Source organism: Mustela lutreola, chromosome 5 (genome assembly GCF_030435805.1).
Source record: "Mustela lutreola isolate mMusLut2 chromosome 5, mMusLut2.pri, whole genome shotgun sequence".
NCBI classification, from domain to species: Eukaryota; Metazoa; Chordata; class Mammalia; order Carnivora; family Mustelidae; genus Mustela; species Mustela lutreola.
Window position 1 is genome coordinate 98,154,837 of NC_081294.1, and position 26,039 is coordinate 98,180,875.

At 37.0% G+C, this 26,039-nt stretch overlaps 1 protein-coding gene across 3 annotated transcripts in view; it reads left to right on the top strand.

The window, feature by feature from the left end:
• The first annotated feature begins 275 nt into the window (after window positions 1-275).
• The window catches only part of BDP1 (B double prime 1, subunit of RNA polymerase III transcription initiation factor IIIB), a 98,703-nt gene continuing 72,939 nt past the window's right edge, over window positions 276-26,039 (top strand). For 2 of the 3 annotated variants that reach the window (XM_059175190.1, XM_059175191.1), the window contains exons 1-9: window positions 276-728; window positions 4,311-4,587; window positions 7,309-7,418; window positions 8,420-8,479; window positions 10,248-10,376; window positions 11,503-11,636; window positions 12,756-12,850; window positions 21,071-21,125; window positions 25,003-25,146. In XM_059175190.1, the coding sequence (XP_059031173.1) occupies window positions 517-728; window positions 4,311-4,587; window positions 7,309-7,418; window positions 8,420-8,479; window positions 10,248-10,376; window positions 11,503-11,636; window positions 12,756-12,850; window positions 21,071-21,125; window positions 25,003-25,146 (1,216 nt within the window). In that variant the 5' untranslated portion in view covers window positions 276-516. The remainder of the gene's footprint in view (window positions 729-4,310; window positions 4,588-7,308; window positions 7,419-8,419; window positions 8,480-10,247; window positions 10,377-11,502; window positions 11,637-12,755; window positions 12,851-21,070; window positions 21,126-25,002; window positions 25,147-26,039) is intronic. The other variant, XM_059175192.1, reaches the window with a different exon arrangement.

Sequence of the window (26,039 nt, forward strand, 5' to 3'; positions counted from 1 at the left end):
CGAGAGTCCCACACTTTTTCTGATTGAGCCAGTCAGGCGCCCCATGATTTTCATAGTCTCCGAAAGGTTTGGGTTGAGGGGCTTGACTACCTCCTTCCCCTCCTTTCAGTAACACCTAAGGATTCCAGATGAGGTGAGAGGGGTTCACCGTGCATCCCAATTTCCGGTTTACAGGAGACTCTATAGTTTGACAGTTACCATGGCTCCGGGAGCTGTGCGTCTTACGTTCTTCCGCGGCGCTGGCTGATGGCGTCATCAGTTCCGGCGCCCTACGAGGGCGGGGAAGCAAGGTACTGGGGGGAAACTTAGCTATTAGTGCAGCAGGGTCATGAAGAAGAGGCGGCGGCGGGAGGAAGGAGGAGGCGGCGGGGGTGAGAAACTGCGGTAGCTCCCGGCTGGACTGGTGGCGTGGCTGTGTGGAAAGGGCGTAGTTCTTAATCTCTTCTCCGGGCAGCGGCCGGGGCTCGGGGCTGAGAGCGGCCTTGGGGCCGCCTCCCCGGGCCCCCTGGCTCCGCCATGTTCCGCAGGGCACGCCTTAGCGTGAAGCCGAATGTCAGGCCTGGTGTAGGCGCCAGGGGTTCCACCGCCCCCAACCCCCAGCGTGGACAAGAGGCGCCCAGGCCCCAGGATCCTGCAGCGGCCTCCTCCCCGAAGCCAGCGGAGTCTACAGATGTGCCCCCGGTGGATTGCGGGGGATCTGAACCCCAAGAAAAGGCTCCCAAGAGCAGGTAAGTGCATGCGGTGGGGAGCATTTTCCTCTGCCCCGCCTCTATGGGGCTGTCACCTGGAAGCTGACCAGATGAATTTACCGTAGGAGTCTTCCGTCGCCTGCATTAAGCCTTACGAGTTGAGGCCCTATGAACCTACTCCCAACTGCAGTTTGTCGTTCTGTCCACAAGGTGTGGCAAATGTGGATTTTGTTAAGGTTTGTAGATTCCCGGGGTGAGGACCATGTCTTCAAAACGTGGTGGGAAGAATCCACATGTAACAGTTTTGAAGTGAAAAGTATCCACACTTGGTAATGTTCATTAGCTTAGATTACTTTACCGTAGTTTTTATTCTTCCGGAGTACACGGAGGAGGTTAAGTAGTTTTTAAAATTTTAAAAACACTATTTTTAAAAGACCAATGTTACTTTGGTTCTGCTAATTTGTGTCAGTGGAAAGGAGATGTGGTTATTTGCTTTTCTTTGAGGGCGTGCCCTTTTATAGTGGTCATGTTTTCTGAAGGGAAAAGCATGTGCCAGTGCCACATTTGGATTTAGGATTTTTTTCTTAATTTAACAGTTTGTCAGACTTGGCCAGGCAGAATTTACTTACTCTAAAATGGAGATAATACTACGTGCTTTGGAGAGTTATTGTGGAGTTTAGAAAAAACTGACATAAACTGTCTTGCATAGGACATGGCAGAATAGTTGCGTACAAAAAGTTGTTTGTTTAAAATAAATGCGATGAAAAAAAATAAATGCGATGGTAGTAATTAAGAAAGTAATTAAAGTTAAGACATGTTGGGCTGCTAATAACCCCTGTTTCTGTAATGTGAATGTGAGGAAAGCAATAATACCTGACCCTATTAAATGACAATGAGATGGTATAAATTCTCTGTATGCTCTGACAGGAAGGTGGAAATTTTACTCCCTTTCTTTTTGGCCAAACTTTTGGCCTGTACTGGTGCTGGTTATAAGGTGTTATTTTGCCAGCTTAGTGATGATTAGTAGCTTACAAGTTTTTTGTGTGAATACTTTTTCAAAATTTCTCTAAAAAAGGAAATACAAATATTAGTCACTGTTAATGAAGTTTGAAGAGATCCTGTTAATTACATATAAGTGTGTGAGGTTTGATAATTTAATAAATTACTCAGGTTCTGTAGTCTTGAGACATTTGAGGTTGAGGATATTTGGTTTCTTGGAGTTGGCATATGGGGAGTATATATATATATATATATTTTTACCTTTATTTTGGTGGGTCTTTGCAGTTTTAAAAATACGTGATAAAAATATAGGATGTATATTTTGTCCTTGTGGTTTCAGCATAATTGGGTGAAATGTACATGGTACATGTATCACGTTATAAAGGCTGAGATATGAATTTAAATTGGACAATTTTTGGGTACCTGGCTAACTTACTCAGAAGAGCATGCAACTCTTAATCTTGGGGCTGTAAGTTTGGGCCCTATGTTGAGTGTAGAGATTATTTAAAAAAAAAAAAAAAAAAAAGAAAACTTCAAAAAAATGGAGATTTCTTGGGACGATTTTTCTATAGGTTAAGGCGTTTTCCACTTGTATTTATTTATATTTAAGAGTTTATATATTTATTTGTCAGAGAGAGAGCGCTTGCACGGATAGGGGGAGCAGCAGGCAGAGGGAAAGGCAGGCTCCCCGCTGAGCAAAGAGCCAGATTTGGGGCTCTATCCCAGGACCCTGGAATCATGACCTGAGCCCAAGGCAGATGCTTAACCACTGAGCCATGCAGGCATCCCTGTTTTCCACTTTTATATACAACTAATCATAACATGAAAGTGTGGACTACTTTTTTTTTCCCTTTCAAGGTTTTATTTATTTATTTGAGAGAGAGAGCGTACACAAGCGGGAGGAGAGGAGAAGGGGGGGGGGAGAGGAGAAGCAGACTCCCCACTGAGCAGCTAGCCCGACATGGGACTTGATCCCAGACCTGGGGATCATGACCTGAGAGGAAGGCAGATTCTTTACCAACTGAGCCACACAGGTGCTGCAAGTGTGGACTACTTTTAATATATTTTTTTAAGATTTTATTTATTTATTTATTCCACAGAGAGAGAGAGACACAGCACATGGAGGGAGAGGGAGAAGCAGACGCCCTGCTTAGAAGGGAACTTCATTTGGGACTGGGATCATGACCTGAGCCCAAGGCAGGCACTTAACCTGCTGAACCACCCAGACGCCTCATCTGCTTTTAATTTTAAATCCTCTTATCTTTTTTTTTTTTTTTTTAAGATTTTATTTATTTATGGGGCGCCTGGGTGGCTAAGTGGGTTAAGCCGCTGCCTTCGGCTCAGGTCATGATCTCAGGATCCTGGGATCGAGTCCCGCGTCGGGCTCTCTGCTCGGCAGGGAGCCTGCTTCCCTCTCTCTCTCTCTCTCTCTCTCTGCCTGCCTCTCCATCTACTTGTGATTTCTCTCTGTCAAATAAATAAATAAAATCTTAAAAAAAAAAAAAAAGATTTTATTTATTTATTTGACAGAGATCCAAGTAGGCAGAGAGGCAGACAGAGAGAGGGTGGGGGGAAGCAGGCTCCCTGCTGAGCAGAGAGCCTAAAGTGGGGCTCCATCCCAGGACCCCAAGATCATGATCTGAGCCAAAGGCAGAGGCTTTAATCCACTGAGCCACCCAGGTGTCCCTAACCCTTGTATCTTTTTGACTTAATTTCATTTCAGGCCATTCCTGAAATACGTATATCCAGTCTGAGCTATATACCTACTATGTAATTTGGAGTGACTGAGTACTTTCTTTTTTTTTTTTTTTTTTTTTAAATTTTATTTATTTATTTATTTATTTGACAGAGAGAGATTACAAGTAGGCAGAGAGGCAGGCAGAGAGAGAGAGGAGGAAGCAGGCTCCCTGCTGAGCAGAGAGCCCGATGCGGGACTCGATCCCAGGACCCTGAGATCATGACCTGAGCCGAAGGCAGCGGCTTAACCCACTGAGCCACCCAGGCGCCCGACTGAGTACTTTCTTTGAGTAAGGAGTTTGATAGCTGTGTAACTAGTTACCCAACAAAAGATAAATGATTTCTGCTCCATATAATACTTGGTTTGATTAATGAAGCTTAATGAATATTCTCAAGTACTGCAGTAAAGGTATTTTAGAAGTTTGAAGTTTTGTATGTTTGGTTTGGCTGATCTTAGGTTGATAGAGTAAAATTTCAGTAATTTAGGTCAATTCAGGAGGATGTTAGTATAGATTATAAAGAAAAACATTTGTCAGTTATCTAGTGGTTCAAAATAGGGTAATTAAACTTTAATTTTTAACTTGGCCTTTTGTTTTCCTTGAAAGAGTTAGCGTGAGCATGAAATAATATGTTCTATTGTCCTATGGGATTTGAAGTTTGAAAAAGATCAGTAGTCTTTTTAGAATTAATATATCTATTAAAAACATTTACTAAATAAAATTTTTATTGCAGTTGCTGTCATGATTACTGTATATCTCAAGTCATTGAGTTTTTTAATAATGAGGTTCTATTGTTTTAGATTTTCACCAGGCTAGTTTTTTAAAACTAGAATATAAAAGATCCATGGTACTCTTTTTTTTTTTTCTTTTTTAAAAATTTCAACAGTGATGAAAAGACTGACAGTGAGAATTATGTTGAAGAATCCAGTAAATCTTCCTCTACTGTTTCACAGAGAAGAAAGAGAATATCAAGTACTCCTACTCTGGTTAAGCCTGGTGTCACTGTTCCTTCAGAATCTCATCCCTTATCTACAGTTAATCAAGAAGTTGCACAGCCGAACCCTGTTTCAACAAAAGAGAAACAGCCGTGTTCAGACAGATATCGATTATATAAAGCCCAGAAACTAAGAGAAATGTTAAAAGAAGAATTGAGGAAAGAGAAGGTAAGGGAGACAAAAAATCACATTTTGACCAGTCCCTGCTAGAATTCTGTTTTTCTGTTAGGCATCATTTGGAGTAAAAATATCTACAGCATTTAATGGAGCATAATCAATTCATATCCCTTTTGTTTTTGTTTTTATTATTAACATATAATGTATTACTTGTTTCAGGAGTATACAGGTCTGTAATTCATCAGTCAATATCCCTTTTGTTAACTGATTGATTAATAAGCACAGTGGACTTAATAAACTTTTTCCCCCACTATGTTAATTTTTATATATTCATCTATATCTTTCATTGTTTTTGGTGAAGGCCACAAATAGAAGTTCTGTACATTTACATACATAAAAAGTATACCAAGTATATTTATAAAATAAATCTTCAGTCTGGTTTTTCATGATGTCCAAGTGACATGAGTTCTATTTGTTTTAATTAAGACAAATATACTTGAGCAAAATGAATTGGTAATATTTTCTAAGTTGACAATATGGAAATTATAAATGGGAAAAATTTGCACGTATGTGTAGAGTCCGTCGTCTTCCTTTTTTTTTTAAGACTATCTTTTAATCTTAAAGATAGGTTATTTTTTGAAAAGGGCACTGTACCAATAGAGAAGCATATAAATCTGCAGTTAGATACTTAAGATTTGAATCTTAGAGTCGTTGCTTACTATGTAACCTTGCAAAATTTAATTAATTTTTCTTTGTCCTCATCTGTAAAATAAGACTGATGATAGTATGTATCTCATTGGAGGTTGTAAAGATTAGATGAGCTTATACGTGTAAAACACATTTAGACTACTTTTCTGCTGATAGTAAGAGCCCAAAACATGTTAGCTCTTATTCTTAAATACAGAATGCCCTTTTTATTTATTTATTTATTTTAAAAATTTTTAAATTTTTTATTAGCACATAATGTATTATTTGCTTCAAGGGTACAGGTTTGTGAATCATTAGGCTTATACGTTTCACAGCACTCATGATAGCACATACCCTCATCAGTGTCCACAACCCAATTACCTTATCCTTCCTCCCCAATCCCCCAGCAACCTTCAGTTTGTTTCCTGAGATTAAGAGTCTCTTATGGTTTGTGTCCTTCCTGGTCCCATCTTGTTTCATTTTTTCCTACCCTCCACGACTCCCCGCCCTGCCTCTCAAATTCCTTACATCAGAGATACTATATGATAGTTGTCTTTCTCTGATTGACTTTATTTTTTTTTTAAAGATTTTATTTATTTTTTGACAGAGAGAGAAATCACAAGTAGGCAGAGAGGCAGGCAGAGAGAGAGGGGGAAGCAAGCTCTCTGTTGAGAAGAGAGCCTGAATCAGGGCTTGAACCCAGGACCCTGGGATCATGACCCAAGCCGAAGGCAGAGGCTTTAACCCACTGAGCCACCCAGGCACTCCTCTGATTGACTTTTTTTGCTTAGGATAATACCCTCTAGTTCGATCCACGTCATTACAAATGGCAGGATTTGGGTTCCTTTTTTGATGGCTGCATAGTATTCCATGGTGTGTGTGTGTGTGTGTGTGTGTGTGTGTGTGTGTGTGTGTGTTTATGTATGTATGTATATATGTATGTATGTATATACATACCACATCTTTATCTGTTCATCTGATGATGGACATGTAGGCTCTTTCCATAGTTTGGCTATTGTGGACATTGCTGCTATAAACATTTGGGTGCACATGCCCCTTCGGATCACTACATTTGTATCTTTAGGTTAAATACCCAGTAGTGCGATTGCTGGGTTGTAGGGTAGTTCTATTTTCAACTTTTTTTTTTTTTTAAAGATTTTATTTATTTATTTGACACAGAGAGAGAGATCACAAGCAGGCAGAGAGGCAGGCAGAGAGAGAGGGGGAAGCAGGCTCCCTGCTGAGCAGAGAGCCCAATGAGGGGCTTGATCCCAGGACCCCAAGACCATGACCTGAGCCGAAGGCAGAGGCTTAACCCACTGAGCCACCCAGGAGCCCCTATTTTCAATTTTTTGAGGAGGCTCCATACTGTGTTCCAGAGTGGCTGCACCAGCTTGCATTCCCACCAACAGGGTAGGAGGATTCATTTTCCTTTCTCTGCATCCTCGCGAACATCTGTCATTTCCTGACTTATTAATTTTAGCCCAGAATGCCCTTTTTAATTAAGAGGAAGGCGCTTAACATGGTGCTTTTTATTCTATTACATTTGTGAAGTACACATCACTGTTTTACACAGATGGAAATAGGCTCATAGATGTTACTTGCTTTGTGTCTAACACCAGTGGGATTTGAATCTGTTCCCCTAAAATTGAAGTCTTTCCAGATGTTCTATGTTTATTGAATCTGCTTAGGTAGATTTATTCTGGGGAACTAAAAAATTAAACATTTGCTTCAAGAATTTTATGAAATTCACAGAAATCCAATTCACTGTAATGTTAAAAAAAAGGCTGTATGTTTATAAATTCTTAGTAAACTCCTATAGTTAGAAGACATTTGTATGATTTATACATTGAGCTTTTGTCCAGTCCTGGAGACTTTTGTTTTTAAGGTTCCTTGATGCACTACAACTTTTTAACATTCACTTGAAGAAATTTTTCCTTAAATTAGGAATAATTGTGGTAGGAATAATATTAAATCACTTGGAATGAATGCAGCAGTGAGCTATACCTTGGAGTATAGTACATGTGAAATTCTTCCGTATTTGTAAAATAAAAGTGGATCTTTGTATGTGTTTGCGTGTAATAGAAGCAATGGAAAAACAAGTATGCCATAAATGAAAGTCAGAAGCCACCAGATCGTTCAAAAATGACTATGAGAGATTTCATATATTACCTGCCAGATAATAATCCAATGACGTAAGTAAACTTTACTTGTTTTCCTTTCTTAGAGTGTATAGTGACTTAAGTATCACTTTTAGAGTAGTTTCAGTGTTTTCCAAAAGCATGTTGATAAGATTTATAGCACATACAATGTTCTTTTAGAGAGAATTTTTTAACAAAACTTAGTGGTATTTCAGGTAACTGCTTTCTTGGGATGGTATCCTTTACTTCTGAGATTAAAAAGTAAGTTTCTTTTCCTGTATTACTAAGTTGTTGTAAAACCAACTAAACAGCTTTTCTCTAATAGATATTACGGATTCTATTTCTTGTACACTATAACCTGAATCTAAAGGAATGGTCTGATTTTTATGCCCTACCTCCTAATTAAATATAGTGGCATTTGATTAACAAGTTCTCCAAGAACAAAGCTTCTTTAATCAAGTTAGCCTGGAGAAGGAGATGGTTTATAATAAATTTCAGTGTATGTTCTTCATGGTTTAGCCGGTGGATGTAGGAATAGTGCCATGTTTTCAGTATAGCCTTTTTCAGGTTCAGCAGGTCTTTGGCCCAGTGAAGGAAGGGCCAAAGACCTAGGTTTTGCATTATTTGACATCTAAGTGTTGGGAGAAAAGCCACGGCTGAGTTGCTTTAGTCCTTAGGACTAAGAGAGCCTCCTTTTGCTAAGGAATTAGAGAGTAAAAACATTCTCTACTTAGAGTGTAGCAAATTATTTATCCTTTTTTTTTTTTTTTTTTTTGTTAACGTATAATGTATTACTTGCTTCAGGGGTACAGGTCTGTGAATCATCAGATTATTTATACTTGATGACAAAAGTTTTTGACTGAGAAATTGACTCTTGGACCACACACTGTCATTAATAATGATGTTATGATGTATCATTAAAAAAACAAGTTAAAATAATTTCTTTCTTGGTGATGGATAGAATAGACATGATATGTGAATTACTTAAAAGAATTTTTTATATTAAATATTAAATCTTTTTACATATTTAAAAACAAGTGTTATTTATTTGTTAGTTCTTCCCTGGAGCAAGAAAAGAAAACTGAAAAATCTTTGACACCAGTCCAGACAAGAGAGTAAGCATTTATCGTACTGTTTTTTTTTTTTTTTTAAATAAATTCTTTGGGGGGTAGAGTTTTTAAAAAATGAAATCAAATAATGCTTTTTGTTATAGTCAAGTCACATGGGATAGGAATGTTTAAGTAGAATAACAAAAATAAAAGTTAATGCTTGATTTAAATCAAAATGAAAGGTCCACACTGTTTGTGTATTATATATGGAAATGGTCAGTGGTATGATTTCAGTTAAAGCTTTCAGAATTAAAAAGGATTTTGTTTTGTTTTAGAATAATGATATAATACAGTTGTACAAAAACCACAGGGAACAAAAGTATACTGAGAAAAATCTTCCAAATCTGTTTTTCTGTCTTCTTGTTCTTCTGTGGAGGCAACAAATGTTACTGTTTTTTTAATGTATCTTTCTAGTTCCATTCTGTGTCTCTCCAAATAAGCATGCATATATTTTTCTTTTTCCTTTTCTTTCTTTCCTTTCTTTCTTTCTTTTTTTTTTTTTTTAAAGATTTTATTTATTTATTTGACAGAGAGACAGAGGTCACAAGTAGGCAGAGAGGCAGGCAGAGAGAGAGGGGAAAGAAGGCTCCTTGTTGAGCAGAGAGCCTGATGTGGGGCTTGATTCCAGGACCCTGAGATCCTGACCTGAGCCGAAGGCAGAGGCTTAACCCAATGAGCCAACCAGGCACCCCTCTTTCCTTTCTTATAGTTTTGATGCCAGTAGAGAATCTGTTGTTGCCTTCTACGCTGCACTGTAATGTTCCCTTACTACTAGGAAATGTCTCCAAGAGGCTTCCTGGGAAGTTAATGTAGTTTTGAAATTCAGGATGGGGGGATTATGGAAAATTGCCAGAAACATTGGGATTTTCTGGTTGTTATTTCAAAGGTTATTAAGTAATGATTGATGTTTTGCTTAGAATTTATATCGTTTTAAAGCAAAAGTCTTAGACTTTATAATAGGCTATATTTTTATAGATTTATGGGTTATGTTTGCTTATGTAAAACCTTAAGAAGACCATGTAGTTGAATGTAAGGTATATGGTATTCAGAATTATTATTTGGGAAACTGTGTTTAGCTTCTTGGTCTGCCTTTATTGTTGTGAAATCTAAAGCAAAGATTATTTATCTACTACAAACCTCAAATGGGTTTGAAAATACTAATGCATGGGGGCCTGGGTGGCTCAGTTGGTTAAGTATCTGTGTTCAGCTCAGGTCATGATCCTGGTGTCCTGGTTTCAAGCCCCACATTGGGCTCCCTGCTCAGTGGAGAGCTTGCTTCTCCCTCTCCCTCCCTTCCTCTCATGCTCGTTTGCTCGCTTTCTCTCTCAAATAAATTTTTAAAAATCTTAAAAAAAAAAAAAAAAAGAAAATACTAATCCCCAAGGATTGTTATGAAGAGTTAATAGAATGATCTGCAAACTAATGCTTTATAACTGTAAGGGTGTGTGTGTGTGTGTGAGTGTATGTGTGTGAATTCCCCAGTATCTATTTGGTTTATTTGATACTCTGTTGGAACAGAGAAGATGAGAGTTTTTTTTCTTTATTTTCAAAAGTGAGTTTCTTTATTTTCAAAAAGTGAGGCTTTTTAATAAATGCTACTGGATAGAATTAGAAAAATCTTATAGCCCTGTCCTTAACATGAATTTTTTCATTTAGGTTATAGGGAAAGTTGGAAATAGAAGGTAGAATTTGAAGTAATTTATTTCACAAGTTCATAGTATTCAGAAAATACTTCTCATGGATATATGAATTATCCTGTCTTTCCATTTGGTAGGCAAGAAGGTAAGAGTACTCCTGATACTGCAGATAATGAAGAACTAGAAGAAGAGGTGGATGACGGGCCATTGCTGGTTCCTCGAGTAAAAGTGGCAGAAGATGGTTCCATTATTTTGGATGAAGAAAGGTAAGTTTAAAAATCAAAAAAGACTGTGGTTTCAAACCTGAGAACAAATGTGCTTTGTTTAATGAGAGAGAGTGTTTCCGCATCAGTCATTGTCACTTAGACACTGATTTCTTTAATTTTTGTAACAGATGTTGTAAATGGAAAAGTGAGTTAGATTCATTTATAATTTTTAGGAATTTTTATGCTATGTTTTACATGAGAAGATAGTACTCTTGATCTATCATCCATTAGCCTACCATCCATTGTTTACTATCTTTACTGGTAATTGGGATGAGCTACTGAACTAATCATATGCTGGCCTCTACTGATGATAAATTTCAAAAATTGTCTTGAAGTCAAAATTCAAGTTTTTGTATTAATTACTACCATGTTTTATTGTCTGATAAGTAATGAAAATAGAACAAATCATAGGTTTAATATTCTATGATTTCTGTTTTGACAATGTTTAATTCACCTTGTAGTTTAATTTTTCAATTATAACATTAAATTTTTCAAATTTGACATTGTGGACTTTGTTGTTTGTCCAAAGTATGTTTTTTAAAAAAGAAAATAAATTCATAGGTAGTAAGTAAATAGGAAAAGGGTGATAGTCTTCCAACAGTTTAGTTAGTTAAAAAGTCTTTTTATAGCATATAAAATTCTATGATAATTAAACATTAATGCAATACTATTAGTAATTGTTTTTGTGTGTTTTTATTGTGATAATGATTTTACTGGCCATTAAATAGTTAAAAGCATTTAACTGCTTTGTGTATAGGAACATAGAACATTATTATCAAATACTTATATTTCTTGATATTTTCTGATGGGTCTAGTATAAGAAAATGGATATTAAATATAGGAGACATTCAGAGGTTAATAAAACATAATTTTTTGGTGGCTCAAAGATAATGTGTAAATTTTATATTGCTGATAAGGATTTTGGAAAAATGTTAGCATTTATATTTATTCCTGGGCAATCACATTTCAAGTGAAAATTAATAGATTCTTAGAAAATATGCATATCTCATAATTATACTTTTTTGATATGATTCTGCCATGGCTTCAAAAGATAACTATTCAGATATCATTTCTTTTCTTTTTTTTGCTTTTAGAGCAGATCTATTTAAAAATGTGTCTTTTTCAGTTTAACTGTAGAAGTTTTAAGGACAAAAGGTCCCTGTGTGGTTGAGGAAAATGATCCCATATTTGAACGTGGTTCTACAACTACATATTCCAGCTTTAGGAAAAACTATTATTCTAAACCATGGTCAAATAAAGGTAACTAATTTTCATTTCATTTTATTTATCTATTTATTTATTTATTTATTTTTTAAAGAAGATTTTATTTATTTATTTGACAGAGAGATCACAAGTAGGCAGAGAGGCAGGCAGAGAGAGGGGGAAGTGGGGTCTCTACTGAGCAGAGAGCCCAAGGCGGGGCTCCATCCCAGGACCCTGAGATCATGACCTGGGCCGAAAGCAGAGGTTTAACCCACTGAGCCACCCAGGCGCCCCACTAATTTTCATTTTAAATTGTATAGGTTATTTATTTGAAATAAAGTGAATTATTTTCTGTAAGTAAATAAAACACAAACTGTATTATTTTCTCTATAGCTACTTTTATTGGCACATTTCAGTGGGGCTCCCTCTCCCAATATTATAGTACTGTATTTCTGGCTTTATCTTAGTATTTTAGGAATTAGCATTGTGGTCATCTGGGCCGGAATTTTCCTGTCAAATCCCTGTATAAAAAATAACATTTTTATGGAAAATTATTAGTGTTTTTAATACTCATAATAATGTTATACCTTCGTTGTATAATAAAGTTTGTAAAAATTAGGCTGTTAAAAAAGCTCGTAATACCTATTGAATGATATTGCTTATTCTTATAAAAATAATGCAGGTTGTTTTGGGAAAAAAGTAAAAAACAACAGACTGATACAGGGCAACAAGAAAGATTCTATACTTCCCTCCTCTGACTTCCCCAATCCTATTCTGTTGAAGTTACTTCTATTAGTAGTTTCTTCTGTTTTTTTTTAAGCTACTTTCTTTCCTATACTAATTAGTGCATCTCATTTGCTTCCATTAAAGCGATAATTTATTGGCTGTGACTGACAGTTTTGGTCACTTGGAGACCAGAATGTTGTCGTCTTTTTTTTTTTTTATTCCAGCTGCTTTGGTATGAACATGCAAATTTCTTTTATCATGTTTCTGTATAAAAGTTTAGAGGTATTTGAGATTCATCAAGTTCTTTGCAATAAAATTGAAGATTTCTTAAATAATATTTAAGTACTCTCAAATTTATTTTTAACTCAAAATATATACTTAATCTAAGATTTTTTTCCTCTGACATACTGATATTAATTTTCATTCTTTCTAAATCTTTTATTTTTACAGAAACAGATATGTTTTTTTTAGCCATCAGCATGGTAGGAACTGACTTTTCTATGATCGGACAGCTTTTTCCTCACAGAGCAAGGATAGAAATTAAGGTAAAGTAAACTCATTACATTCACTGATTGGAAAGGTCCAAAAATTACTAATACTATTTTTTTTTAACTTTATTTAAATCTCAGTCCATCCTTGTTCACTACAGTGTTTTGGGTAGAACTTTCCCCTTTATAGCTCAGAAAGTAATGAAATGTTCCTCAATTCTAATATGAGTACATCCTCCTTAGTTTTAGCACATTATCTTATTTAGATGGTGCCCACTTCGGAAATGGATTTGAGGGAGTACCAATAAAACCAAAGAAATTAAGATAAAAGAAGAACTAAGTAATGAGGAGGGAGAATAAATATACCAGAATATTTGGGTTAGCTTCTGAACACAATGTGTTTCTGAATTCCTCAGAAGGCATGGAGAGAAACATTTTAAGTTAAATAATTCTCAATCTGAATTAACCATTGTTTTCCTAGGCTACCTTAACTTTCTGGACAGTTGGGGACACTATTAACAACAACAGTGGTGTAAATTAGTGCTTTAATATGCCTGAAAGAATAAGCATTCTCTGTTTTATTGTTCATTTTGTGAGAAACTGAATTACAGGTTTCCTGGGATAGAGTGCATTTGAGTGCACTATGTTGCTGTAATTTTCTCTCTCTTTTTTTTTTTTTTTTAAAGATTTTATTTATTTATTTAACAGAGAGAGATCATAAGTAGACAGGCAGGCAGAGGGAGAGAGAGAGAGAGAGAGAGAGAGAAAGAAGCAGGCTCCCTGCTGAGCAAAGAGCTCAATGCAGGACTTGATCCCAGGACCCTGAGATCATGACCTAAGCCGAAGGCAGAGGCTTAACCCACTGAGCCACCCAGGTGCCCCTGTAATTTTCAATTTCCAATTGAATTTTCAGTTTCCAATTCATTTCCAATTTATAGTGAGATCTTTATTCAACCATGGGTTTTTTCCTTCATTAATTAAAAGAATATTAGGAAATTTTTTTTTTTTTTTGAACTAGACTGGGCATGGATCCTTTGCATTTGGACTATGTACAGTGTAATGGTTATTCTGTTTCTGCAAAAGACGAAGAATTGTTCATATTATTTATGATCCTTTTCTAATGATCTTTGTAAAGAACAAAATGTTAAAGCTAGAAATTGTCTAGGGGAACTTTCTAATCTGACTGATAAAATTGTCACTAGACTATTTCTCTCAAAAATTATTTAGATTTCTCCCCTAAGTTTAGTATAGTCCCTATAGGTCTTTGGGTAAAGTATAGAAAAGTGAAAATAGACTAGTCAGTCATATTGATTTTCAAGTGTTGAACCAGACTTGTATTATCTTTTTGTATGTTGAATTTTACTTTATTTCCTTGAGGGTTTTTTAATTTTTTAATTTTAATTTTTATTTATTTATTTTTTTAAAAGATTTTATTCATTTATTTGACAGATAGAGATCACAAGTAGGCAGAGAGGCAGGCAGAGAGAGAGGGGAAGCAGGCTCCCCGCTGAGCAGAGAGCCCGATGCGGGGCTCGATCCCAGGACCCTGATATCATGACCTGAGCCAAAGGCAGAGGCTTAACCCACTGAGCCACCCAGGCGCCCCGGGGGTTTTTTAAATTTCTTTTTTCATTTTTGTTCACAAGGGATATTCTGCAATTTTTAAAAATTCTTTGTCCAAAATGTTTTGGTACTAGGATTATGCTGGTCATAGAAAATGAATTGGAAAGTGTTCCTTCTTTGAATGGATTTAAGATTAGTGGTGTTTCCCCTTTAATGGTTGATAGAATTCAACAGTGAAACCATCTGGGCCTGTAATTTTCTTTGCAGGAAGAGTTTTGATTATAAATTCAATTTCTTTAATACCTATAGGTATACTCAGATTTTCAGTTTTGTCTTGTGTCAGTTTTGATGCTAAGCTTTTTAATTTATAGGTGTGACGTTTTCATACTGTTTACTGAAATTTTTAATGTGTGGTGGATAGTCTTCTTTGATCAATAATTGATGTTTTTCTTTTCTCTCTCTTTTTTTTACCTTTGTCTTGCTAACGGTATTTTGACTTCCAAAATCTTTATAATGAACCAATTTGTAGCTGTAAGTTTTCAGTTTTTTGTGTATTCCCATTTTTTAACTCTTTAATATTTCCTTTCTTCTGTTTACTCTGCTTTTAATTTTCTCTTTTGCTAGCTTCTTTTTTTTTTTTTTTTTTTTTTTAAGATTTTTTTTATTTATTTATTTATTTGACAGAGAGAAATCACAAGTAGATGGAGAGGCAGGCAGAGAGAGAGAGAGGGAAGCAGGCTCCCTGCTGAGCAGAGAGCCCGATGCGGGACTCGATCCCAGGACTCTGAGATCATGACCTGAGCCGAAGGCAGCGGCTTAACCCACTGAGCCACCCAGGCGCCCCTTTTGCTAGCTTCTTAAGATGAAAATTTAGGGGCCCCTGGGTGGCTCATTCATTAAGCGTCTGCTTTCGGCTCTGTTCGGCTCCCTGCTCAGTGAGAAGCCTGATTCTCCCTCTCCCTCTCCCCTTACTTGTGTTCCCTCTCTTGCTGTCTCTCTCTCTCTGTCAAATAAATAAAATCTTAAAAAAGTTAGATTGATTATAAGCTCTTTTTCTTTCCTGATTAGACATTTAAATCTATACATTTTTATCTGAGCACTGCTTTAGTTGCATTTCATAAGTTTTGATAGTTTGTTTCCATTGTTCAGTTAAAAATATGGTCTAGTTTTCTTTGTGATTTCTTACTTTACAGATCAGTTATTTAGAAGTGTGTTGTTTAATTTCCAAATATTTGGGACATTGCTAAATGTCTTACCGTTTTCTAACTTCATTCCATTGTGAATGTCAAATAACATAATCTGTAAAATTTCCATCTTTCTGGAATTTAATGAGGTTTATTTTAAAACCTTTCATACTTAGTATTCCTGGTGCACTCACTTGAAATGTGTGTGTACTCTGTAGTTGTTGCATGTGTTATTTAGTTCTGTCAGTTAACAGAGAATTGACATCTGCAACCATGATTATAGATAGATTGGCCTGTTTCTATGCTTACATCTATTACTTTTTGATATATATGAAGTTCTTTTATTTGGTGTGCTCATTTTTACTATGTTGTTGAACTGATGATACATCATTTGTCTTTCCCTTATTTTATTTAGCACAATGCTTTCAATGTCCATTTGTGATGTTGCAAATGGCAGGATTTTTTTCTTGATGGCTGAATAATATTCCTATACACACACGTATGTGCCACATTTTCTTTATTCATTTGTCACTGGATTGTGTTGGCTGTTGTAAATAATGCTGCAGTGAACATGAGGATACTATTATCTTTTTACTATAGTGATTTTATCCTTTCAGGTCAAGATCCAGAAGTGGAATTGCTGTATCATGTGATCATTTTATTTTTAGTTTTTTTGAGGAGTACCCACACTGTTTTCTGTGGTGGCTCCAGCGATTTATCCAGTCTGACACTCTACCTTTTAATTTAATCTAATTATAGATTGCATTTCTGACTGAGATGAGGAAGTATTCATTGAATTCTTATTTGACCTTTGATAAAAATAAGACAAAATGTCTGTTGTACATTTCCAGGTAATAATTGATTTACTGTAATGTGATAATTGATATGATTGGACTTATGTCTACCATCTCACTATTTCCCACTTAACCCATCTGTTTTTCAGTTCTCATTTGCTGCCTCCTTTTGGGTTATTCAGATAATTTAGTGTAATTTTCTCTCTTGTACCATTTTACTTTTTTTTTTTTTTTTAAGATTTTGTTTATTTATTTGACAGACAGAGATCACAAGTAGGCAGAGAGGCAGGCAGAGAGAGAGGAGGAAACAGGCTCTCTGCAGCGCAGAGAGCCTGATGCGGGGCTCGATCCCAGGACCCTGGGATCATGACCTGAGCTGAAGGCAGAGGCTTTAACCCACTGAGCCACCCAGGTGCCCCCCATTTTACTCTTTATACTTCATACTCCACAAGAATTAAGCTCTTAAGAGTACATTCTATTTATCCTTCATCTTTTGTGCTATTATGCGTTTCATTTTTACATTACCCAATTTTATGTCCAACTTATTTTGGCTTACAGTCTTTTATCTTTAAAGGGAGTTGAGCACAAAAGAGAAACTAGTTCTAATTTGTAGCCATGTTTAATATTTAGCCACCAATTTTGATGCTTTGCATTTCTTTTTGTAGGTCTGAATGTCAGGTCAGTTGTTGAAAATTTCTCTCAGTTTTGATTTATCTGAAGTTCTCTGTTTCAGCTTCACTTTTGCAGGATATTTTTACTGGATATGTAGGTGGTTTGAAAGTTATTGCTTTCAGTGTTCTAAAATTGTCATTCCATTGTCCATTGGCTTCTAGTATTTCAATCAGTCATATTTATGTTATTCTTTCCTCGTATGTAATAAATTGTTTTCTGTGGCTATTTTTGAGATTTTTTTTCTTTAACTCTGGTGTTTAGCAGTATGGTTATGATTTGCCCAGGGATAGTGTCTTTTCAATATTTTTTCCACTTTGTTCTTGCTCTCTGGGACTCCATTTATATGTGTTTGGTTACTAAAGCTCTGTTCGTGTTTTTCTGATTTTTTTTATATTGGTTTCCGTTACTGTGTTCACAAGTTGACTAACCTGTCTTCTCCTTTCTTCAATCTGCATATAAGCCCATTCAGTGAATGCTTCATTTCTCATGTTATAGTTTTCATTTCTGTAATTAATACTTGGTTATTTTTCTTAGTTTCCTTTCTTCTGCTGGGATTTCCCTATCTATTCTTTATTTGCCTTTAAATTATTGAACATATTTATAACAGGTGCTTAAACTTTCTTGTCTACTAATTTCAATGTCTATGTCATGTTGATCTATTTCTGTTGAGTCTCTTTTTATTTCCTTGTGTATCACATTTTTCTATCTTTTGTCATGTCTTACGGAGTTTTTTTTAATTGAGTACTAGACATTGTGGATGGTATGTTTGATAATGTCTAGATTATGTTTGTTTTTTTCCTTTGAAGAGTGTTGTTTTATTCTAAAGGGTAGCTAATGTTCTCCCAACTCTCCTTGTTCCTTTCAAGGCTTGGTTTTAGGCTTTAATATGGCAAATCTAGACTGGTCCCTATTCTAGGTTTCTCATCTGAATCATAGAAAATAATTTGAATTACTGTTTTCTATGTTCTCCAAGGACTACCATATTAGTACTGTTCTAGATGCACAGGAGAGAAGGTAATTCATTATGTATAGGGGATGTTTTAGGGCATTAGGATTTAATTCTGCTAGAACCCCAATTGAGAAAGGCTGCTGTAAGACTGTGGTCCTTATCTCTAAGGACTGTGGCTATTCTGGTGTCTGAAGTAAATAGGTATGAACTTCCCATTTGTGTGGGCTAAGATTCTCTCACCTCATTGTGTTGTCTGGCTGCTACTATCTTTCTTCTGTTCTCTCTCTTATGATTTGGGCACGTGGAACCCAGATGTAGAATAAGGACCTGTGGGATACTTCTACTGGGCTTGGGAGGCTCCCTCCCCTCCTTTTTTTTAAAAGGTTTTATTTATTCATTTGACAGACAGAGATCACAAGCAGGCAGAGAAGCAGGCAGAGAGAAAGAGGGAAGCAGGCTCCCTGGGATCATGACCTAAGCTGAAGGCAGAGGCTTTAACCCACTGAGCCACCCAGGCACCCCTTGGAGGCTTCCTTTTTAAATAGCTGTCTTTTCTCTAGAACCCCTGAAGATTCTCTATCTCCTTAGCTCAGTGAAAGTTCTGCTCTGTTTGGCCTTTATTTCCTTTTCATTGCTTAGGAAATGTAGCCCAGTCAGAGAGCCAGGGTGAACACTGGTACATCTTACGTGTTTCCATTCTCTCTGGAAATGTGGGATTGTGGTTTTCTTTGCTCTTACCATTGTTCAGTGTTTGGAAATAGTTGATTCATTTAGTCTGGAATAGTTCTTGCCTATAAATTCAATGGAATAACAATTTAAACATTTAAAACATTAAAAAAAATTTTTAAATTGTTCTCAGTTATATTCCCATTTAGGTAAAATATGGTGTTGTTGTTTTAAAATTGAATAATGCCTAAAGCCTATTTGCATTTCTTTTAGGATGTTTAATTTAGTGATGATAGCCTGTTGAGGAGATGTTTAAAGAATAAAATAATCTTCATAGGAGAAAGATGATGATCTTTGAAAAGTTCTGTGTTACTTGGTAATAAGTTTTATGAAGAAGATAAAGATTGGAAAAGAAGGGTAACCTATAGATGAAAAGATGTTGAAGTCCTATGAAGTTTTAAAAAAGTGGGCCAGGTTAAACTGAAGAGTTTAAAGATGTGCCCTTGAGTGATAAACAGTAAGGAAAGGCAAGAAAGCGTGTTTTTTAAAAGACAGGTTAGTGGTTAGGTTTTTTCAGAGGGAAGAAGGGGGCCACGAAGTGCTGCTTCTAATTGTTCTCTGTTTTTGTCCAGTAAAAACTTTGATTTTTATATTTTCAGTAAAAACTTTTAGACTGCTGATCTGTAGAAGGGAGAGATTAGTGATTATTTACTCCTCCAGGGTATGTGTGCATTTTTTGACATTCTCAAACACAGACTTTAATGACTTTTGGATGGAATCTTTTTTTTTTTTTTTTTAAGATTTTATTTATTTATTTGACAGAGAGAAATCACAAGCAGACAGAGAGACAGGCAGAGAGAGAGAGAAAGGGAAGCAGGCTCCCTGCTGAGCAGGGAGCCCGATGCGGGACTCGATCCCAGGACCCCGAGATCATGACCCGAGCCGAAGGCAGCGGCTTAACCCACTGAGCCACCCAGGTGCCCCTTTTGGATGGAATCTTAAACTTTAACTATCTCCATCTTAAAGTAATCTGGAGTGCAGCTGAGAATGATGCAATCTTTAGTGCTCAGATAATCAAGAAATATTCCTTAATATAAAGATGGTTCTAAAGATAAACTGCCTGATTCAAAAATTGCTTAGTTGTTTCTTTACAGTCTCTCTTCCATGTCATAAAGAACATTAAAATAATAACAAGATTTTAACTTGATGCAAATATATTAGTTTTTAAAAAACTAATAGTAGTTAGCTTAATTAATTATAGTTTGATCTATTACCAGGCTAATTGACTTTATTTATTTTTATTCTTTATAAACTTCACTTCTATTGCTGATTTATGCTGTTGATTACAAGGAGGTTCAGATTATAAGGAGGTTCAGGAGGTTCATAAGTTATTTTAAAAAATTTTTTCATTTGAGAGAGAGAGAGACAGAACACAAGCAGGGGGAGAGGCAGAGGAAGAGGGAGAAGCAGACCCCTCACTGAGCTTTAGAACCTGACGTGTGGCTCAATCCCAGGACCTGGAGATCATGACCTGGAGATGATGACCTGAGCTGAAAGCAGATGTCTAACCATTTGAGCCACCTGGGCACCCCTTTCATTATTTAAAGCTGGAGGCTTAAGCTGCTTGCCTCTGGGCAAAGACATTATTATTATTATTTTTTTTAAGATTTTATTTATTTATTTGACAGACAGAGATCACAAGTAGATAGAGAGACAGGCGGGGTGGTGGGGAGCAGGCTCCCTGCTGAGCAGAGAGCCTGATGTGGGGCTTGATCCCAGGACCATAGGATCATGGGATCATGACTGGAGCGGAAGGCAGAGGCTTTAACCCACTGAACCATGCAGGCGCCCCTGGGCAAAGACATTATTTAGGATAGAATCATTTGTTATTATAAGAATTTTATTTTAATGTTTATTTTTAAATGTAATCTTTACTTTTTTTGATACTCTTTTCAGATACTCTTTTCTATTTAAGATTTTATTTATTTATTTGAGAGAGAGAGAGAGAGCACAGGCACAGGGAGCTGCAGAGGGAGTGGGAGAAGCAGGCTCCCCACTGAGCAGGGAGCCTGACATGGGGCTTGATCCCACAACCCTGGGATTGTGACCTGAGCCGAAGGCAGATGCTTAACTGACTGAGCCATCCAGGTGCCCCACTTTTTAATTTTTTTAGAGAGAGACACACAAACACACACACACACGCACATAAATGTACATGTGAGCAAGGGGGATGGGCAGAGGGAATGTGTGTGAGAGAGACTTTCAAGCAGACTTCATTTATGCCCGGTGCTGAGCCTGAGCAGGGCTTCATCTCATGACCCTGAGATCATGATCTGAGCTGAAATCTAGAGTTGGATTCCTAACTAATGAGCCACTCAGGCACCCCTGTAATCGTCACTTTTTTAATGGGAGAAAATTACTATAGGTTTTTTTTTTCTTTTATTAACAGAACAAATTTAAACGTGAGGAGAAAACAAATGGATGGAGAATAGACAAAGCCTTTCGTAAGTATTAATATCTCTTTTACAACATATCACTTGGAGATCGTAAAAAATGACCAGTCTTTTGTGTTTAGTTCCATTGTGTTTTAGATTTGTTTTGTCTCTTTATTGTCATAGGAAGAACAAGACTGGAGCTTTTTCTCTTGAGGAGTGCAGGTCTGGGAACTGATAACAGATCTGTAGCGAAGGGAGTGGATAAGCGAAAACATCAAGAAGCAAGAAAGCAGAGCTCTGAGTTCCAGAAGTTATAGAGGAACTGAGATAGAGAGATCTCATGCTGGGGAGGGGCAGAGAAGGAGGGAGAGAGAGAATCTAATGCTGACTCCCCCCTGAGCACCTGACGCAGGGCTCGATCCCAGAACCCAGAGATCCAAGACCTGAGCCAAAATCAGGAGTTGTATACTCAACTAGCTGAGCCACCCAGGTGCCCCCTGAAGACACCATTTATAAATGTTTTTTATTTTGAGGAAACTGTATTCAAGAAATTTCTAGAAGAGCTTACACTATAGATGATTCATTCTTGTGGTCATTCAGTAAACAATACTGAATATTTCCTGTGTGCTAGTTAGTATTCTAGGCATTGGGGATATGATGGTGAACAGGGCGGATGAGAAGGTTGTTGTTAGAGCCATAAGTCTAATTGAGTGGGGGAAAGGATAAAGTCAGTAAGCATCGTTAATTGCAGAAAGTGAGTAATTTCTAAGAAGAAGAAAAGAGTGGGTGAAGAGTGGATGTGTAGATCAAGTTGTCAGGAAAGTTTTGTTCGAAAAGATAGCATGTGAATTTATACCTGATTTGAAACAATGATACATATTTTTTAGCTTTTAAGTAATAACCTCATTGAAATGAACATTTTTTATTTTTAAGTCTGGAGGAAAACATCAAGGGATCTGACCGAAAAACAAATTTGAATGCATTGTTAAAAATAGTGCCTGTAGTAACTCCTGGCTAGCTCAGTCAGTAAGAGCTTGCAACTCTTGATTTCGGGATCATGAATTAGAGCCCCATGTTGGGTGTAGAGATTACTTAAAAAAAAAAAAAAAATTTAAAGACAGATAAATAAAGATTTGATACCAGGTGCTTGGGTGGGTGGGTCAGTCGTTAAGGGTCTGCCTTTTGCTCAGGTCATGATTCCAGGGTTAGGGGATTGAGCCCTGCCATTGGGCTCCCTGCTCGGTGGGAAGCCTGCTTCTGTCTCCCCTATTCTCCCTACTTGTGTTCCCTCTCTTGCTGTGTTTCTCTCTGTCAAATAAATTAATCTTTTTTTAAAAAAAGGTTCAGTACTTAAAAAAAAATAAAGTAGTACCTGTATTCTTTGTCTGGAAGACAGTTATCAATGTTTCATGATAAGTAAATGTATTCAGTATCCATTTGCTGGAGTGCTAATCTCAGAACAAAATCTCAAGTGAGAACTGATAATGTGTTTACTTTATGAGTAGGCACTAAGGCAGGTGACTGGACTCTACACCCAATGTTGTGTTGGGCCCTTATGACTTCCAGGAATGACTCCTGGAATATCTGGATTGTTTTGGTCCTCAGCCTCCTCCATTTTGGAGAGGTAGTCTTGAAATCGTATTACATTTAGTGCATTATAATAAGAAAAGAATCTATAGATCTGCAGTCTTTATGGGGGTGTAGAGGCATTGTTAAAATCATTATAATAGAAAACTGTTAAATTCACTGATTTGGGTGCTTTATAGTGGAAAATTAAAAAAATTTAAAACCTCAATTTTTTTCTTTTATAACATTTTCAATTCCTTTGAGAATTTTTTTTTTTTAATTTATTTATTTAGGGCGCCTGGGTAGCTCTGTGGGTTAAGCCGCTGCCTTCTGCTCAGGTCATGATCTCAGGGTCCTGGGATCGAGTCCCGCATCGGGCTCTCTGCTCAGCAGGGAGCCTGCTTCCCCCTCTCTCTCTGCCTGCCTCTCCATCTCCTTGTGATTTCTCTCTGTCAAATTAAAAAAATAATAATAAAATCTTAAAAAAAATTTATTAATTTAAGCATTTTCTAGGTCTAGCTTGGGGCTTTAACTCACAACTCCAAGATTAAGAGTTGCATGTTCTACCAGCTGAGCCAGCCATGGGCCCCATCATCAGAGAATGATTTTTTTTTTTTAAGATTTTATTTTATTTATTTATTTGACAGAGAGAAATCACAAGTAGGCAGAGAGGCAGGCAGAGAGAGAGAGAGAGGAGGAAGCAGGCTCTCTGCTGAGCAGAGAGCCCGATGCCGGACTCGATCCCAGGACCCTGAGATCATGACCTGAGCCGAAGGCAGCGGCTTAACCCACTGAGCCACCCAGGTGCCCAGAGAGAATGATTTTAATGGTGTATTTTTCAGAATCATTTTTGTGGGTGGTCAGAACAGAAAAAGACTGGGTCCACAATAGACAGGGCCTTCAGGAATTCCAGGTTTGGGCTTGGTTTTTTGAGGCTGATTTGTTTTTGTTATGGTATATGCCGCTATTTCTTTCTTGAAGATTTTCTTTATCTACTTGACAGAGAGAGCAAACGAGCACAAGTAGGTGAGCAGCCGAGGGTGAGAGAGAAGCAGGCTTCTTGCTGAGCAGGGAGCCCACTGCGGGGTTCAATCCCAGAACTCTGGGATCATGACCTGAGCTGAAGGCAGATAGTTAACTGACTGCCACCCAGGCGCCCCTACATACCTCTTTTTCTGAGGCCATGTTGTAGTCATCTTGCAATTAAACCAATCTTGGGGCTTATGTATATAAAGCACAATTTCTTCTACATTCACTGTATTGTTGGATGTAGATATTAGGCAAGGATTTGACTCCTGTAATGGATTCATTCCTGGTTTGTTCATGGCTTGCTCTTTTTCTTTTTCTCTTTCTTTTTTAAAGTAGGTTTTATTTTTTATTTTTTATTTTTTTTAAAGATTTTATTTATTTATTTGACAGAGATCACAAGTAGGTAGAGAGGCAGGCAGAGAGAGAGGAAGGGAAGCAGGCTCCCTGCTGAGCAGAGAGCCCGATGCGGGACTCGATCCCAGGACCCTGAGATCATGACCTGAGCCGAAGGCAGCGGCTTAACCCACTGAGCCACCCAGGTGCCCTAAAGTAGGTTTTAAAGATCAAGAGTCCTGTGACTCAGTCTGCCTACTGAGCCTGCAAAGCATCCTGTTCATGGCTTTTTCTGATGTAATGTTGTTGTTGGCTATTTAGTGAGCGTGGTCCTGATCAAAATTCATTTGCTTCCTTTTTTGCTGATACTTGGAAGAGTAAACAGTGAAAGGGTTGTGTTGAAGAGAGGACATATCGTGGTGGGGAGGCTTTTGAGGAATTAGTCATACTAATTCTGAGCAATTCTGCATTCTTTAGTCTTTTCTTAAAGTTGATTGATAATTTACTTACAGTGCAATTTATAGTTTGAGTTGTGACAAAGAGTATACCTGTATAACCACCACTCAAAATAAGGTATGGAACATTTTCATCACTTTGGAAAGGCCCCTTGTGTCCCTTTCTAGTTCGTTTCCATGGCTGTCTTGATGCAGGACCACCGCAGTTTTCATTTGAATCATCATAGGTTAGTTTAGCTTTGTACTAGAACTTCTTATTCATGGCATCATACAGTATATATTCTTTTATGTCTGCCTTCTTTTAGGCAGCATTTTTGAGATTTTCCCTGTAGTATTACTTATATCAGTATGTAGTTCCTTTTTACTTTTTTTTTTTTTAAACTAATGCAGCTTATTCCTTTTTATTGCTCGGTTTTCCTTTGTTTGAATACTACAGTGACTAGAGTTGGTTGTGCATTCTCCTGCTAATAGGTCCATTTGCTTTTGACATCATGATACTTGAAAATTCTTTCTCTTTTTAAAATAAAAATTTGAAGGTTCTTTTTCTTTTTTTTTTTAAACAGAGGAAAAGCGCCCTTTTGACTTCGATTTTTTTGCTCATTTGCTTCAGAAAGTTCTTGCTGAAGAAGAGAAAAGAAAACAAAAATCTGTTAAAAATCAGAGTTTAAAGGAGAAGAAATCCTCTAAGCCAAGGAAAAATGTAAAAGGTAAAAGGAAGTGTGTTCTATTATTTAATAATAATAAACTTGGAATGTTGTCCCTTAAGTCTTTGAGCATTCCTTTGTAGTTCAGGTAGTTGAGATCATCAGGGCATCAATTGGGGAGAACTGGTTTTTCTCTAATCTTTTAGTTATCTTGCCCAAAGTAGTACTTCCTTGTAAATTTTATAATCGGCATGGCTGGTCTCTTTGACATCTTTATTGCATCTAGGGCATAGTTGTGGCTAATAAAAGAGCATTGGAATTTGGGGGTGTCGTGTTTGGTTACTTATCATGATTTTCCTTTGTATAACCTGGCAGTAAGTTATAATATTTAAAAAGTGGAACTCTTGATACTTTTCCTTGTGACTGGATTGTATTGTTTGAGCACAGTTTATTTCTTAGGGTTAATGTTGACTTGTACTGGGTAGAAACTTGTTTGTATGTAGGTATTTGTATTTTTAGGCAGATACTTTCTTAATCATATGAATTTTGGTTTAGGAGGACAATGTTTACCTCTAGGAGGACAATGTTTAAACATTCCAGTACTTTAAAGAATCATGGAACTATGGCGATCTTTGTATGTTAGGTAGTCCACATCCTAGACCCTTTCTGTTTGTTTTAGTCACTTGGAAACAGCCTTGGAGATCTTGTTCCTTTTTCCTTAGGTCTCACAGTTTTAGTAGTGGAAGAGGCAGGACTTGAGCCTAGGGCCATAAGAGTCTGCTTTGGGGGTCTGCAAGACTACTGCTAGGTTTGATTATTGGCTTGGAGAGTCACAAGATCCAGCATATAGTTATATAAACAGTTGAGATTTGTTACAGTAAAAGGATATGGAATAAAATCAGCAGAGGGAAATACATGTGGCTCCAAGTTGAGGGGAATTTAGGTGCAAGCTTATG